This window comes from Neovison vison, chromosome 12 (assembly GCF_020171115.1).
Source record: "Neovison vison isolate M4711 chromosome 12, ASM_NN_V1, whole genome shotgun sequence".
Taxonomy (NCBI): Eukaryota; Metazoa; Chordata; class Mammalia; order Carnivora; family Mustelidae; genus Neogale; species Neogale vison.
This window is the reverse complement of record NC_058102.1, coordinates 24,032,425-24,050,261: the sequence shown is the minus strand read 5'-3', so window position 1 is coordinate 24,050,261 and position 17,837 is coordinate 24,032,425. Positions and strand designations below refer to the sequence as shown.

The window sequence follows — 17,837 nt, the reverse complement described above, 5'->3', positions numbered from 1 at the left end:
TCCATTTTGTGTATGGTGTAAGAAAGTGGTCTAGTTTCATTCTTTTGCATGTTCTTATCCACTTTTGTTGAAGAAACTTTTTCCCACTGGATATTCTTTCCTGCTTTGTCAAAGATCAGCTGATCATATGGTTGTGGGTTCTGTTCCGGGTTTTCTGTTCCACTGATCTCTCTGTGTCTGTTTTTGTGCCAGCACCATACTCTCTTGATGAGTACAGGTTTGTACTTGAAGTCCAGAATTGTGATACGTTCTTTGCTTTTTCTTAACTATAGAGAACAAACTGATAGTTACCAGAGGGGAGATAGGGGGGGGGGGTGAAACAGGTGAGAGGGATAAAGGAGTGCACTTGTTGTGATGAGCACCTGGTATTGCATGGAAATGTTGAATCACTATATTGTACCCCTGAAATTATTACATGGTATGTTAACCAACTGGAATTTAAATAAAAACTTAAAATAGAGAACTTCTGCAGAGTTATTGCTAATGCTCATTTTTGGTAGGAAAACACTCGTTTAAGAAGTAAAAAATGTCTTTAGCACTACTTTCAAATGATACCAAACTTCTTTCTTAAAGTTCCAGAGGCTAAAGTTACATATTCATACATGTTTAAAGACCTAGAAGGAGAGAAAATTTCTCCTTTATAACAGTTTAACTCTTGATGTAAACACTTCAGTGACAATAATGTACAAATGTTCAATAATATTTTAATGTTTTATCAGCTGTTACTAGAAAAGTTTATTTTATTTGCCAGTTTTGGACAATTTTGGATATGCTGGCTGTTCTTTGTTTTTATCCCAGCTTTTCACTTTTCATTTGGGACCAAGAAGGCAAATAAAGCGCTGTTTTAAATGTAGTACAGGGGACACCTAGGTGGTACAGTCAGTTGAGCATCTGACAGCTCAGGTTGTGATCTCAGGGTTGTGCATTCCTGAATTCAAGCTCCAGCTCAGTGGGGAGTCAACTTAAGACACTCTCCCTCTCTTTCTGCCCCCCCCCCCCAAATAAGCCTTTTAAAAAAATGTAACACAGTAACATGCTACCAATTAAAGTACCAGACTTTCATCACAGCTCTTAAATCAGTAGAACTCATTCTTCAACCCAAAAATGACCAAGAAGCTACTGAGCCCACAGAGTTCCTCTTACAAATGCCTTGCACCATATACTGGCAGGGAAAATAAACTGCTGCACACTTCTTCAGTGTCGTCTACTATGCTATTTATGAGTTTAGTGTTCTGGTTTCTTTTGAAACTCTTAGTAAACTATCCTGAGGCTAGTAAAGTCATCTGAGGTCGATAATACTGAGAGCAGGGTTAAGCTTCCACAGTTAGTGAAGGAAAAGGCAGAAGAGGGAGAAAGGAGATCCATTTACTGCAGTTGTGGAAAGGAACTAACATTACTTGAATCTTGCTCTATGGTAGGCATCGTGCTCTATGCCTTACAGACTTTTTTAATCATTTGTAGATGCTCATAAAAGGAGCCCGTTACAGCAGAAGTTGGTTGTGTTCAGTATTTAAGAGGGTAGCAAAGTATATAAATCAGTTTGGGAGAATTTCACCAAAATGGCTAAAATAAGGTGTTATCACTTAAATAAGTAGGTTATTTGCTTTTGAAAAGCCCTTCGTTCCGTGCAAATCGTGGTTAACTGAGCTGTTGTTAACGTTGTTTTTTTTCCTGGTGCTCACAGCTGTAATATTACCAATATATGCACAATATATACAATATATACCAATTAATACATTAATTTTTAGAATCTAGCTTCTGTGGTACATTTATTCAGATGTAGTAACAGTTATTTTTATATCTAATTTTCCTATAAGGTTTGCCTCGAAGCATAAACACTGATATTATATCTAAGGAAACGGACAGTGGGAAAAATCAGGATTTCTTCAGCTTTGATGATACCAGAAAAAGTAGTTTAGGTGACATGTTCTCACCTATCAGAGATGGTAAGTCTGTTCAGATCAGAGGATCATGTTCTTTTGCTGGCAGTTATTACATTTTTATTCTAGCTAAAAGATGTGGGTAATAGCTTCAGTCTGACTGTGTTCATGACAGTTGCTAATTTTCTCAGTCCCTGGGGTGGTATCTTTTCCTTTGCCCTGATATTTCAGATGTTACCATTCTGAAGTATATGCTTGTCATTTTCACATGGGAACTATGCAAATAGCTCTCAAGTTAGCATTTTAATTTCCACAGAAGTTTCTTAAAGGAAGTTTTGCCTCCATAGGCAGTTTTTTCATTATATCTACTTCTAAATAAATCTTCTCAAAATCTTTGATATTTTTGATAGGCAAAAAAATATCTTTCTAACCTAAAAAATTTTAGATTATTAATATCTAATTGGTGTATTTATTCATTGTTTTCATGGAGAAATATGGCTGGGTGATAGATTGCCTCATCTTTTATGTGAAAATCACACACACACACCATTGCTGGGAGATGTTGCTACTAAAAAGAAAATAAAAACTTAAAAACTTTACCATTTTGATAAATAGAAACATTATATATCATTGTTCATACTATATGAACTAGGCACATTGGTTGGCTGTGTTTTTTTGATATTGATACTCATACTGTTTAACTAATTGGGTAGTCTCACTGCTAATGGCAGTATTATTAACAATGTGGGTAAATTTCTAGAGCATCATTTGGCAGGTTAAACATTCACACTCTTTGGCCTGTTAATTCTATTTCTATAAATTTACCTAATAACTTGTTTAGAGAATCTCACAAAGATTTGTATGTACTATTTTTTTTTTTTTAATAATAATGGAACTCTGGAGCATATTTCAATGTCAACAGTAGCAGAATGTTTAAATTGTTACAACATGACGTTAAAAATTTCATTTTTCACTTCAAATTGTCTGTTTTTCCAAACTTTCTACAATTAATTTCATAATCAGAAAGAAAATGGTCACATGTGGTGGCACAGAATTATTTAGTGTATTCTGCCATACCGTGGCCTGAAAATGACTACTCTAATTGCCAGGTCAGATTTTTCCTATCTTCTACCTAATGAAAGAGGAAGGATTCCTTTCTTTCAGGATGAAGAGGGGTCAGACTACATAGTTAAAGAATAAAGAGAGGAAAGATGTGGGCAAAAGAGGGAAAAGTGGCTTGAGCTGGAGTTGAGAAAGGTTTTGGAGGTTAGTAACCATCTGGAAGCTTTGGCTTATGATAACCCCTGGGGTAACTTTTGAATTGAAGAATGTAGGGAAGGGATTTATTTGAAAGGGTTTTGAGTTATAAATGAAATTCTCTTTAATGGTTTTTAAAAGAAATGAATAAAGGATAGAAATTCCTCTTTACTTTTTTAGAAATATGATTAGAATTTGAGCTATATGCCCTTCATTTATTAGCATTTCATAGTATTAATGAAAGAACATGTGTACTAAATACAGTACCGGTTTTCACTGTCAAGAGATTTATGTTTTGATTTCAAGAATGTGACTCTCCTTCGGTAAAAGGCTGAATCTGTGCTTCAGTTTCATCTTTTAAATAATACTTCTGCTAGAAAACTAATAACTTCTTAGAGTGTATGCGTGTTGTGTAGTTACTAGGTATATATACACACATGCAGGTAGATGGATGGGTGATACTTCTACTACTATGATAATCATGTATGGTAATTTATTGGCCATTTGACTTTTTTTATGACTTGTGCCCATTTTTCTATTAATTTGCTAAAATGGAGTTAGGCCATTTTTGGTTGTTAATTGCAAATGAAAAGTATTATACTATTGGAATGTTCTTATACATTCTGCCATTAAAATGAATACTAATAAAATTTATTTTTTTAATATCATTGTGATGCTCACAAACCATTTTGACATTGTTTCAATTGATCCTCAAAACAATCTTGTGAGATGGTCAGGACATTTTTCCTATTATATAGATGCAGAAGCTGAAGTTTAATTGTATTAAAAACTTGTTGTCTAAGGTCATAGAGCTATTAAGTGGTATAGGCAGAATTGGATTATAGATTTCTGGAGCCTACTGCAATGCCTTTCTAGTATACCTTGCTGTCTCATTAAATGACCCTATACCATAGAATTACTCTTCATATTTATTGCTATCTATGCATGAAGTGAAAAGAATAAAAAGGGAAGTTTATAGAGTCCCAGCTGTTACTTCACTCAGATTTTCCTTCTTAAAATCGAACTCTTTGGGGAATGAATAGGAAGCTTAAGTTGCTATGGCTTATTTTTCACAATTTTAAAAATTTGATTTTTTAATTTTATTGTAGATGCTGTGGTTAACAAGGGAGGTGATGAATCCATAGGCAAAGATGGTAAGACCTGTTGAGAAGTATTTTTATTAAAATGAAAAGGGATATTGTGTTATCTATTGATATGTAACAAATTACCCCAACCTCTTTTTAAAAGATTTGTTTATTTGAGAGAGAAAGAGGGAAAGAGACTCTCAAGCAGACTCCGCACTGAGCACAGAGCTGGACACAGGGCTTGATCTTATGACTCTGAAATCATGACCTGAGCCAAAACCAAGGGTTAGATGCTTAATGGAATGTACCTCCCAGGTACCCCCAAAGTACCCCAACGTTTCAAAACTTAGAAGAACATTTATCATTTCATAACTGTGGGTTAAGAATATGAGCATGGTTTAGCTGGGTGCCCTTGGCTTCACGTCTCTCTTGATGCTTTAATCGGGATTTAACAAGACTGCAGTCATACTAAGGCTTGACTGGACGGGGATCTACTTCAAGCCATTCATGTGGCCCTTGGTAAAAGATACCAGTCCTTTGTCCTGTGGGCCTCTCTGCAGGGCAACTAACAACATGGCAGCTGGCTTCCCTCAGAGTTGGTGAACAAGATAGTCAGAGATGGCATCAGAATGGAAGCCACTGCATGTTTGTAATCTAATCTTGGAAGTGACATCCCACCACTTTTGCCGTATTCTCTTCGTTGGAAGCAAGTGACTAGGCCCTGCCCACATTCATAGGGAGAGAATTACCCGAAGGCATGGGTCCATGATAGAAGGCAGGGATCATTCAGAGCCATCTTAGAGGCTGACTACCGAGATATATTACAGATACATACCAAATTTATGATTTTCAGTTGTCAAAAACTATTAATATTGACTAAAACATTCATTGGGCTTTGCAATTTTCTTTCTTTTTTTTTTTTTAAAGATTTTATTTATTTATTTGACAGAGAGAGAGAGAGATCACAAGCAGGCAGAGAGGCAGGCAGAGAGAGAGGGGGATGCGGACTCCCCACTGGGCAGAGAGCCCCTCGTGGAGCTTGATCCCAGGACCCTGAGATCACGACCTGAGCCAAAGACAGTGGCTTAACCCACTGAGCCACCCAGGCGCCCCAATTTTCAAAGTAGTTTTACATATAATATCACTTTTTAGTCTCACCTCTCAGGGAGATGGACATCATTATTCACATTTACTGATCGGGAAACAGAGTTTTGCAATTTTTGCCCAAGATTTTGTATACGTCAAGTAAGGGGTAGAGCTGACAAAGGAACCTGCCTTCTGAATCCAAATCACATGTCTTTCTACCATATTAACCTGTCTGTCGTGTTAAGTGCTTTTTTTAAATATCCAAGATTAAGGAAAATCATATGCAAATAGTGTTTTTCTCCTCTTTTTCAGGCCTTGAGTTTCTACCACAATTGAATTCAGTCCTTCCTCCAAGAAAAAATCCAGTAGCTTCAAGCACTTCAGTATTACATTCTAGTCCTCTTAATGTTTTTATGGGATCTCCAGGGAAAGAAGAAAATGAAAATCATGATCTGACAGCTGAATCTAAGAAAATATATCTGGGAAAACAGGAACCTAAGGACTCCCTCAAACAGGTATCTGCCTAAAAATGATACTGAGCTCAGTATGCATTTGTCAGTAGCAGGCACATAATGAAGCTCATCATGAGGTAGAAAGCAGGCGGCTGCCAGGGGATATGTCCTAATTATCAACAGTGCTGTGCACTTACCAGATAGAAAATATTCTTAAATCTTGATGTCACATGTTAAAAACTAAAGGATATTTTTGAAATCTGTCTTTGGAAATGTTGGAGGTAACAGCAGATGTAAACTTATGCTGTTTTTTTCTAGGATAAAGATACTTGACTAGTTTATACCTGAGCTTTTTAGAATTTATTTCCATTGCAGCAGAAATCACCAAGTTGGTGGGCAAGTCATTTACCCTAAGTCTTAGAGCTAATTGATGGTGCTAAGAATGTAATGCATCCTCATTACCTTCTGCTATTAATACGGTATCCAAAATAGAAGTTAATTTGCTATATAAAGGTTTAAAGTGATCAGATATTACCAACAAGGTCGAGTGTGTCACATTTTCATATTGATTTTTTAGAATGATGTTGAAAAGATATTTAGGAAGTGCAAAAATGTCTTCTGACATATTTTTCAAATAGTTTTGGCTAGTTACCACCTGAGAGTTTGGGGATTTTTTATTTTATTTTTTTTGGCCTGTGATTACCATTTTCAGTGACACTCAATAGCAGCTCCTTATTAGTAAATGAGCTTTTCCTCATTGTGTTATCATTGAAATTACTTTTTGATCAGTAAAATTGATTTATTTTGCCACTAGTTCTAGCAGTTTTTTTTCTTTCTATATCCATTCTTTTTCTTAAAATTTTCTGATCCTAACTACTGGAAAAAAGAAAAGTAGGTACAAATTATATATATAAAACCAGAATTGATACATTGTTTATTTTAAATGTGAAGTTTGCAAAGTTGATTTCTGGTGCTGAAACTGGAAATCTGAATACCTCTCCATCATCTAACCAAACAAGAAGTCCTGAGAAGTTTGAAAAGCCAGAGAAAGAAATTGAAGCTCAGTTCATATACGAACCCCCCCTCATTGGATCCTCAACTCCAAGTAAGTACATAAAACTTCCTGATATTTGAAAGTGTTAAGTCGAAAACTCCCACAATTTAACTTGAAAAAGATAAATAAATAGAGTAACCATAGGCTAAGAAAATTAAGAGTTGAAACTTTACAATGCTTGTCTACTCTGACTCTCTTACTAGAGGACAACGAGATAAATGTGAATGGTTAAACTCAGAGACACTGATTTGATATTCTTTTGGTGTGAATTTTATTTTCAATGCAATGTGTAAGGGTCTTGATCTGATATGCACAGATAGGAATATAATGTAGGACCCTTTGAAAATGCGTCATTAACTACCTGAAATTGTTTTTTTTTCCTCCTCCGTACAGAAGTCCTATGTAGAGTTCATGCCACAGATCCTAAAAACTTGAGATCACATTTAGTGGGATATTGGGTTCAGTTTTACAAGTTATCTATAGATAACAACTCTTTGTTTAGAACCAACTCCTTTATATAGATATTTATATCTTTAAGATTTCTCTGAATATATTGTATTAGTGTAAACTCTGGGGCTTTGCTTGTAATGGTACTGTACTCCTATATTCTTTCTGTTTATTTGTTATAGTCTTGGTTTATCTAGTTTGTGGGATGGCATGTCACATTCATCTTTTATAAGAGGAAATAGTTCCAAGATTCTTCAAGATTAATCCCTCTGTCATATGTTATTATATTAGACAGTTGGCAGTTTATGTATATAGATAAATGACTATTAGAAATAATGTCATACAAAGTTTTTAAGATTTGTATTCCAGACAGTGAGTTTTTCCTAAATGTCACAGGAACCCTGTCCTTTACCAGTTTTTCGAGTCTCCTCATGCCAAATCTTATTTACAAATGTTTGATGTCTCTTAGTCTAAGCTGACTATTGTTTTCTCCGTTTTTTATTTTAGATCCAAAGATAGCATCCTCTGTCACGGCTGGAGTTGCCAGTTCACTATCAGAAAAAATAGCTGATACCATCGGAAATAATCGGCCAAATGCACCACTGACATCTGTTCAAATCCGTTTTATTCAGAATATGATACAGGAGACATTGGATGACTTTAGGTAGTAATTGAGAAATTGCTCTTTCTATCTAGACCATTAACTGGCTTTTTTTATTGGGTGTGAAACCGGAACCGTAAGTAATATTGGAGATGACTACTTTTGCCTAGGTTTTGAGGTCCATAAAAACAATAGAAAACATGATGAGTTTTGTTGATCTTGCTGTATTGAATTTATTGAATACCAGCCGGGAAAACGCACATTTCCCGAGGGCAGTTATCAGATAACTTGGGAGGGCAGTCTAGCAGGAAGGCTGCTGTCATGATTTTTTTTTTTAATCATCAAAATTTGGACAGATTCTGGTAAAGGTCCAATGGTATTCTCACATGAAGTATTTGTAGATCACCTGTTAAGTATGCTATGCATAATAATGTAATAGAGAAATAATTTTTTAAAGGAATTCTGGATATTTTCAAACAGAATGCATTAGAATGTAATAGTGAATTAAAAGGGTTTTTTTTGCCTGGGTCTATCCTTGTTTCCTCATCCTTTGAATTTAGAACACTGTAAGAATGTGTTCGACGTTGTTGCTTCATTTTACCTATCATCTCAATATATACTGGAAGATATTTTCAATTATTAGAATCTTTTGTGGATGTTTTCTTCCCTTTCTGACCTGTAGTTACTTAATATTCTAGCTATGAGTTAGAATACCCTGAGCTAGACTGCTGGAGAAGATGTACAAGTTTTTGTTGGTCCAGGTCTTATATATTTCTAAAGATTTATTTAGAGAGAGAGAGCATGAATAGGAGGGGTAGAGGGAGAGAGAATCTCAAGCAGAGTCCCGGCTAAGTGTGGAGCCTGACATGGGGTTCAATTTCATGACCCTGAGATGAAGACCTGAACGAGATCAAGAGTCAGACACTGACCAACTGTGCCACCAGGTGCCCCAGTGCATGTTTCTTTTTAATGTTAAAAGTGCTCTGAGGGGCGCCTGGGTGGTGCAGTCGGTTGAGCATCTGTCTTCTGGTAGGTCATGATTCCAGGGTCCTGGGATCAAGCCCTGTCTCCCTGTGCCTGCCACTCCCCTTGCTTATTTACGTACTTTCTCTCTTTCTCAAATAAATAGATGAAATCTTTAAAAAAAAAAAAAAAAACCTGACTTGGGGGCACCTGGGTGGTATAGTTGGTTGAGCACCCGACTCTTGATCTCAGCTCACAGTTCTTGATCTCAGAGTCATGAGTTCAAGCCCCACATTGGGCTGCATCCTGGAAGTGGAGCATACTTTAAAAAAATAAAAAAGTGTTTTGAAAAAATATTTGTAAATGTTAGCAAATATATATTTTTTTAAATTATCATTTTTGGTCACTTTTTACATTTATAACATCCCCAGTATATGTGCTGGTTACTAAGGATACAAATATGAATGATCTGTCCACAAAGGCCTTCTAGTTGAATTGGGGGAGGTACGATGTGTCCTGTTATGATGTATGTTTCTTTAATGTGGATTAGTTCTTTGTGATTGATAAATAGGACAGTGATGACAACGTGATGAGGGAATTTTGTTAGTTCCTGTAACAGCTGGCAAGACAAAATATATGAACATAGCTGAAGGCAGCAAACCACCTATCAGTACCCATTTCTTTCTCTTTCCTTCCTCTTCACCTGGTTTGGCTTTGTGCTCTGTGTTTGGAAGGACTTATTTTGAGATTATTCCCCATCTTTGGGTATTTTATCCTTGCCTCCATCCTTCACACCCCCAATCCTTTCTTCACTTTTCTTAACCCTTTTATCAAGTGACCATCATGTTATAAAGGTAAAAATCATTGATTATTCACTATTTAACTATGCTAGTATTTTTTTACAAGGGTTTAATTCTTTTTTTTCCCCCCAATTTATTTATTTTCATTTTTTTTCCAATTTATTTATTTTCAGAAAAACAGTATTCATTATTTTTTCACCACACCCAGTGCTCCATGCAAGCTGTGCCCTCTATAATACCCACCACCTAGTACCCCAACCTCTCACCCCCCCGCCACTTCAAACCCCTCAGATTGTTTTTCAGAGTCCATAGTCTCTCATGGTTCATCTCCCCTTCCAATTTACCCAAAAGCACACTTTGCACTACTGGGAATTTACCCTAAAGATACAAACGTAGTGATCCAAAGGGGCACGTGCACCCGAATGTTTATAGCAGCAATGTCCACAATAGCCAAACTATGGAAAGAACCTAGATGTCCATCAACAGATGAATGGATCAAGAAGATGTGGTATATATACACAATGGAATACTATGCAGCCATCAAAAGAAACGAAATCTTGCCATTTGCGACAACATGGATGGAACTAGAGCGTATCATGCTTAGCGAAATAAGTCAAGCAGAGAAAGACAACTATCATATGATCTCCCTGATATGAGGAAGTGGTGATGCAACATGGGGGCTTAAGAGGGTAGGGTATACTAGGGTTTAATTCTTTTTGTTAATGCTGTGGTTACGAAATTGCATACATTTTGAGTAGTCTGCCCTAATCCTTTTTCTTTAAGTCCTGTTATCTTCTTTCTTTGGTTTTCTTTTCTTTTCTTTTTTTTATTGTTTTAGTTTTGTTATGTTGAGAACACTTACAATGAGATCTAGCCTCTTAATAATTTTTAACTGTACGATACAGTATTGCTAACCATAGGCACAGTGTTGTTGTACAGCAGATCTCTGCAAGTTATTCATTTTGTTTAACTGAAATTTTGTATTTGTCACTTGGCAACTCCCTATTTCCTGTACTCCCCAGCCTGATACCTACAATTCTGTTCTTTGCTTCCATGAGTTTGACTGTTTTAGATATCTCATAAAAGTGGAATCATGCAGTATTTGTATTTGTCCTTCCGTAACTGGCTTATTTCACTTAGCATAACGTCTTCCAGGTTCATCCATGTGGTTGTAGTGCAAGATTTCTTTTTTTTTTTTTAAAGATTTTGTTTATTTATTTGACAGACAGATCACAAGTAGGCAGAGAGGCAGGCAGAGAGAGAGAAGAGGAAGCAGGCCCCCTGCTAAGCAGAGAGCCCAATGTGGAGCTCGATCCCAGGACCCTGGGATCATGACCTGAGCTGAAGGCAGAAGCTTCAACCCACTAAGCCACCCAAGCGCCCTCCTTTTTTATGACTGAATAATATTCCATCACACACACACACACACACACACACACACACACAACGTTTTAAAAAATGTGGTCATGTTATTTTCAAGAATATGAAGTTTTTCAGGAATGTATATATGTGGCAAAACAGCAGAATTGTCTGGGGACAGCTGACTTCAATATAATATGAGTAAAGCAGTGGTGGAAAGGGAGAAAGCTCTTCTGCTGGGCAGACTGAGAAAGATAGCACTGCTCTGCCTTCAGCTTTCAGCACACCTTGCATGCCTGCACCTGGGGAGGGGCGGTGAGTAGGGGCCTCTCAACTCTTCTGCCCCTCTAGTAACCATTGGCAGCCTCTGCTTGGGACTCAGTGAGGACCCAGAATGGCTCAGAGGATTTCTATAAATTTGCCTGCTCTGATGTCAGCCTTCAGTAAGTCATGAAAAGGAATACCTTACAGTGGAAGGACAGAGGGATTGTTGAGGGGCTCCATTAGCTATGGAGGCTGCCTTCTCCACGAGAGTCTGGAGTGCTTCAGACGGGGTACTCTTAGTTGTCCTGTGCTCTATCTTCACATGCCCTGTGCCTCTCTGCCTTAGGGTGTCTCTCAGTCCTCTTTCCCTGTCCCTAGTGATTTCCATAAGCACTCAGTGAAGGCCTGTGGCAAATAGTTGGTGGGTGAATGGAGACTTTCTTTGTGGCTAGGGCTCCTTGGGTCCAGTACAACTTGGCCTTCAAAAATCTATAAAAATTTCAGTTAGTTCTCCTTACCTATCAACAGCAACTGTGTCATCCCCCACCCCCACCCACTTTCTACCCTCCCATCCCCCCTCCGCTCTGTTGAGGATGAAAACAATCTTGGGTCTCTTCTCCTAGGAGGGACTTATCGTTCTCTGAATTTTCATTCATTTAGGTTTCTTTGCACTCTCAAGTTAAATATAAAAATGTATGATTTTGTAGGTTATCTGGCTTGTCCTCACTATTAGAGTTGGAGAGATTATATACTAAGCAGAAGTTTGTGGGTCTGTTTTTATTGTCTTTCAAGAAGATTTAAGTTTCTTCTGGCAAGCTGATCACTTTGTTCCTGTACTTGCTGGCTTTCAGGTTTTCTTATGGCTAGTTTATTTCTAGCTAGAATAAAGATTCCTAGGGTTTATTTAGTTTCTGCCCTTCTAGGATATCAGCTGAATGTCTGGAGTATTCACCAGGCCTTTTTACCTCGGTGGGTCCTGAACTTTAACCTTCATTTCCCCAGCATCACAAGGCTGCCAGAATCTTTCTGGCATCTAGCTACAACTTCATGTTTAATTTTCTGCCGTCTAACCCAGTACAGGCATTGCTTAGGAGTCAACAGATAATGCAAGGGGGAAATTGTACAGTTTTAGGTTTACTTTTCTGCAGGTACCTCCTTGGCACCTTGAAGCCTTGGATGCTTTAGGTGTTCCAAGCCGTAGCACTCCCAACCTGCTGAGACTCTCCCAAGCTCCAGGCCACTTTCAGCCCAGCCTCTGTTCCCCACACTGTCTAATCAGCACCTGCCCCAGAGGGAAAAGCAGAGGTAAATGTGGGGCTTACCTAGTAGACCTCCCTTCTTTGCAAGACCATAACCCCTCAAATCCTGACCACCTTAGTGGTTCTCTGATGCTTTCAGTTCGTTTCGTTTTATTTCTGTTTTTTCAGATCTATTTATTAGAGAGAGAAGGAGCATGAGTGGTGGTGAGAGGCAGAAGGAGAGGGAGAAGCAGACTCCCAATCAGTGGGGAGCCTGACTGATGGCTCCATTCCAGGACCCTAAGATCGTGACCTGAGCTGAAGGCAGCTCCTTAACTAACTGAGCCACACAGGCGCCCCCAGTTTGTTTAAGTACAGATTTTGTCATAATTGAAAGCAAAAGAGAATTTTAAAACAAAAACAAAAACAAAAAAAACCTCTTATAGTTGTAACAGAAAATGTACTTAGGAATAAATCTGACCAAAGATGGTAAAGATCTTTGTGGAAAAACACTTAAAAATTTATTGGAAAGCATTAACACTTAAATGGGAAGATATGAAGATGTCAGTTCTTTTAAATTGGTCTATAGATTGAGTGCAATTTCAATCAAATTCCAGCTGTGTTTTTTGGAAGATGGTGATAGGATAACCTCAAAATTTATGTGGAAGAAGAAAAGACCCAGGAATAACCAAGACATTCTAGAGAAGAACTAAGTTGAAGCTGACTTATTTGTCAGATGAGTAAGCTTAATTAATAAGCTATAATATAAATGCTACAAAATAGTGTAGCATTAGCTACAGATTGACCAAAGGAATCCAATAGACCAGAGAAAAACCTGGGCATATATAGAAATGTGATATATGACAGAGGAAAAGTATAGATCCCTATTCCCTGCTATTAAAAAAAATCAATTCTACCCAGCATAAAAGTTTAAAGGGTAAAATTTTAGGCATGATAGGAGAATTATGACTTCAAGGGGGAAGTTATCAAAACATAAGAGAATACACTACCTATAAAAATAGATTGGCAAATTTGATTATAATATTAGGTCAGTAATTAGAGAATGTTGACAAGGACTGCTCGTCATAAGACACCATTAACAAAGTGAAAGGACAAAAATCTATCTGTAGTACTCCAACAAAGGATCCAAGAAAGAATCAGATGATGTAAAGAACTCTTACAAATAAATAAGAAAAAAAGACAGTCAAAGGGTGCCTGGGGGGCTCAGTCACTTAAGTGTCTGCCTTCAGCTCAGGTCATGATCCCAGGATCCTGGGATCGGGTCCTGCATCAGGCTCCCTGCTCAGTGGGGAGTCTGCTTGTCCCTCTGTGCCTCGCCCTGCTTGTGCTCTCTTTCTCTCTCTCTCTCAAAGTCTTAAAAAAAAAGACATTCAATAGAAAAACAAGGTTAAAAAGTGTGGACAGGCATTTCACAGAAGAGGAATCGTCTACAAACATAAAGAAAGATGTTCAATCCTGTGGTTAATCAGAGAACTGAAAATGCAACAGGATACTATATCATACTCATTAGATGGGAAAGTGTGAGAAGTCTGGCAAGACCCAAGTCTTGGTGTGGTTACAGACCAAACAGCAGGTATTGGTACACTGATGATAAGCACGTCCACTGATACTACCACTTCAGCAAATAATTTTTGTATTCTTTTATAAAACTAAACAAGTATACATATGGATCATACCTTTAACTCAGCATATCTACTCTTGGATCTATCTTCTATAGTTATGGGCGCATGTGGGTTGGGAAATATGTATGTGATTGTTTATAACAATGTTGTAATAGTAAAATCTTGAAAACAATCTGTCAGTTGAAAGGAGAATTTGTACACCGATACAAATCAGTGACTTACAGATATATAGAATATGAATGTTGAAAACAGGATATTGGGTTATTTTTTTAAGTGTACACTACTCAGTACTACATAGAATGTGGTATTTTTATAATGCTCAAAACCAAGCACAGCAGAAATAGATTGACTACAACTTCAGTGTTAGACGGGTTTTTTTTTTAAAAAACATTTCTTTGCTTAAACAAAATTCAGCAGAGTAGTGACTTCTTTCTTGGGCTTCTCCTAAGTGATGGAATCAGAGAGGAACACATAGGAAGCTTCTATGATTTTGGTAGTGTTCTAGCTCGTAAGTTGTGTGGGAGGTGACTGAATGATCCTTTTTATTTCCTAATTTTCATGTATTTTGTAGGCATGAATGAATTGCATTTTATAGTGTAACCTTTATGATAAGCACCCAAATAACTCTTTCCATTCTCCTAGAAGTTATTTTTTTAATAGCTAAAACATTGATAATAGTCAAAACGTTGTGACTTAGTAAATTATATTTATTTCATTGTAATATGAACCCGTGTCTTGTCTTAATGATAATTTCTATATTAAGGGATGTGTAGTACGAGAGTTCTGGAGGTATGTGTACAGCCAGGGTTCATATACTAGCTCTACCATTTACTGGTTGTCTGATTGGATAAGTTTTAACTGCTCTGTGGCTCAGTTCCTTCATTGGTAAAATGGTGGTAATAATTGCACCTGATGGTAAAGATTAAATGAGTTCTACCATTCAAAGTACAAGAAACAGTGCCTACAACATAGTAAATAAATTCTAAGTGCATTGGTATTTTTATTATTATTATTATTACTATTCTTATTACTAACATCCAATAATTTGAAATAATGGGAAGTTTAGCAGTTTCTTGAATGGTCTAGAATCGGCAAAACCATTATAATTCTAACAAGTATTTTATATTCTTCCCTAGAGAAGCATGCCATAGAGACATTGTGAATTTGCAAGTGGAGATGATTAAACAGTTTCACATGCAATTGGTAGGTATGACATATTTTATTTTAAATGAGTGTTGAATTGTGGATCTAAAAATAAAGAGTGATATATTTTTACTTTATTATATCTAGTTGCTAGAATAAATAGAGAGTTTTAGAAATTCAGTAAGTAAAATAGTCACCCTTCTTTTAAACCTATAGTTAAGTTACTTTTACACAGCTTTTATTTATTTGTTTATTTAAATAAGTAAGCTAAAAGCTTCCCACATGTGCAGATCTAAGCCTTCCAAATATATAACTTTCACCAGTGATCTTTCATTTATATTAACAAAGTAGTGAGGATGGTTAAGTATAAGAAATACCATTCAGCTAGTTAATTGGACATGACAGAAATGATAGCTGAAAGTATGTAAAACAGCTTGCCAAATAAATATGAAATACCAGTGATTTAAAAAGCATTTTTTTTTCTTTTCTAGAATGAAATGCACTCTTTGCTGGAAAGATACTCAGTGAATGAAGGTTTAGTGGCTGAAATTGAAAGACTACGAGAAGAAAACAAAAGACTGCGGGCCCACTTTTGAAATTTCAGTGAATACCTTAATGTTTTATAATTTGGGAAGCTTCTGGTGGCAGAACTGCATGGAATCAGTATTGTTTTCATCGTCTCTGGGAAAAAAGTTTTTTTCAAGTAAAATGGTGATGGGATTTTATACCAACCACTATTTCACCTTCTCTGTCAAAGATATTTATATTTTTATATTAAAAACTGTACAACATGTCATCTGCCTAACAGGAAAGTCAACAGGATCTTTAATTTCTGAAAGCTTTAGCTATACACTAAGTGCCCTTTTCCGTAAGAAATGAAAATTGTGCGAAAAAAAAATAGGTTATGTATGTTTTTTAATCACCTTTTTTAGCAGATAATATTTTTGATTGACAATTGCCTTCCAAATTTTTTTGGATGTTTGAGGATTAAAGAGTTTGATACGCCTTCTATTTTTATGGTGAAAGCAATTTTTAAATGGCAGTTGGTGTTTCTAAGCAATTGACTAGTAAAACACAAGGTTGGTTAGTAATTATTTTGTTAACTTGATTAAAGTCAAGTATGACTATTATTTATTACTTGTACATTTCATAAGGGAATTTTGGATTGCACAGATTATTATATATCTATTGCATTTATATGTTTTGTACTTCTCACAAATCTCTACTCCTGTTTGGTATTTTTTAGCTAATTTCACTTTACCTATGAAAACGTTTAGAGGTTTATAAGACTTGACTAGAACTGCATATCTGCTGATTATCTTATGAATTAATAACATGCAAAGTTATTCTGTAAAGTTTTAATCAACATGATTCAACTTATAATCAGTGAAAATGTTATATTAGATGCTAAGTATTCAGTATTAGTCCCATTTTTTCCCTTCCAAATGAGAAGTGTGAATTATTTTGTTTTGTGGTTTATATCATTAACTTTCTCTAATTCTGTGTGTGCTGTGTGTAATGTTTTTATGTTACTGACCTTACTATGAAATTTAGAAAGGTTAACTGTCAAAAGAATTCACAGCTCTCTGGTACCCGCTATTATACACTGTCTTGGTGATACAAGATTAGGAGGGCTACTGGCTTCTTTACCTTCTTGTAGTCTCTTGTCCCAAAGATTTAAACTGTATACCCTATATAGAGCACTCCTACCCAGTTTGACTTCTGAGGTAAAAATATTTACTAAAATAAAAAGGAAATCTAGCTAGCTTACTAACTTTATGATTTTCCAAAGTGGTAGAAGTTTTAAGGTTATATTTAATAAGTGTAAACGTCCTAATAATTACTTCAGGAGATAAAAACAAATAATTACTTTTTCCCAGTGTGGCTCAGAGAATATGTTTGTGTTGAAAATGTGTAAATGAGTGCTGATGTTATCTTTTTTCCTGACAGATTATTGGAAGCATTATGATTTGTAACAAGTTGCCTTATATATCATTATCAAACAGGTTTAGAAAACATAAAAGTGTGTTCTGCCTACAGACTGTATTTAAGTCCATTAATATTTCCTATTGCCTTTTTCTGTAAATGCACATGATGTGTATTAAAAGAGGTAGGATAAATAAAACAATTTTAGTAATCGTATGCATATAGATGAAACATTTTGTCATGGAATTTAAAAGTTAAGTACAAAAAATAAAATGTTTATATGGTAAAAATGAGATGCCTAAATTGAACTTTTGCCTATGGCCAAAATGGAATAAGAGAGATTGGATTTACCTATTTGAAAGTCTAAAAATGCAAAATATGAGACAGTTTTCAAATATCAGGTATTAGGCAAAACAGGGCAGTGTCCCCTGAGAGAGGGAAACAGATGAGACCCAAGAAACCCAATGAACCTCTAAGTACAGGAAATAAAACTATACCAAAATACGTAATAATCAAATTAGTTAAAACTGGTTTCAGAGGAAAACTCTTTAAAAGCAGCTAAATTTAAAAGACACAGAAGAACAAAGATAAGACTGTCAGAGACAGTGGAGTAACATCTTTAAAGTACTGGAAGAAAAA

General features: G+C 36.2%; 1 protein-coding gene across 4 annotated transcripts in view; it reads left to right on the top strand.

The window, feature by feature from the left end:
• The window catches only part of NEDD1 (NEDD1 gamma-tubulin ring complex targeting factor), a 52,184-nt gene extending 34,693 nt beyond the window's left edge, over nucleotides 1-17,491 (top strand). For all 4 annotated transcript variants that reach the window (XM_044229193.1, XM_044229192.1, XM_044229194.1 and 1 more), the window contains 7 exons: nucleotides 1,818-1,946; nucleotides 4,247-4,291; nucleotides 5,621-5,823; nucleotides 6,712-6,865; nucleotides 7,769-7,925; nucleotides 15,266-15,332; nucleotides 15,764-17,491. In XM_044229193.1, coding sequence (XP_044085128.1) covers nucleotides 1,818-1,946; nucleotides 4,247-4,291; nucleotides 5,621-5,823; nucleotides 6,712-6,865; nucleotides 7,769-7,925; nucleotides 15,266-15,332; nucleotides 15,764-15,868 — 860 coding nt within the window. In that variant the 3' untranslated portion in view covers nucleotides 15,869-17,491. The remainder of the gene's footprint in view (nucleotides 1-1,817; nucleotides 1,947-4,246; nucleotides 4,292-5,620; nucleotides 5,824-6,711; nucleotides 6,866-7,768; nucleotides 7,926-15,265; nucleotides 15,333-15,763) is intronic.
• The last annotated feature ends 346 nt before the right edge of the window (nucleotides 17,492-17,837 follow it).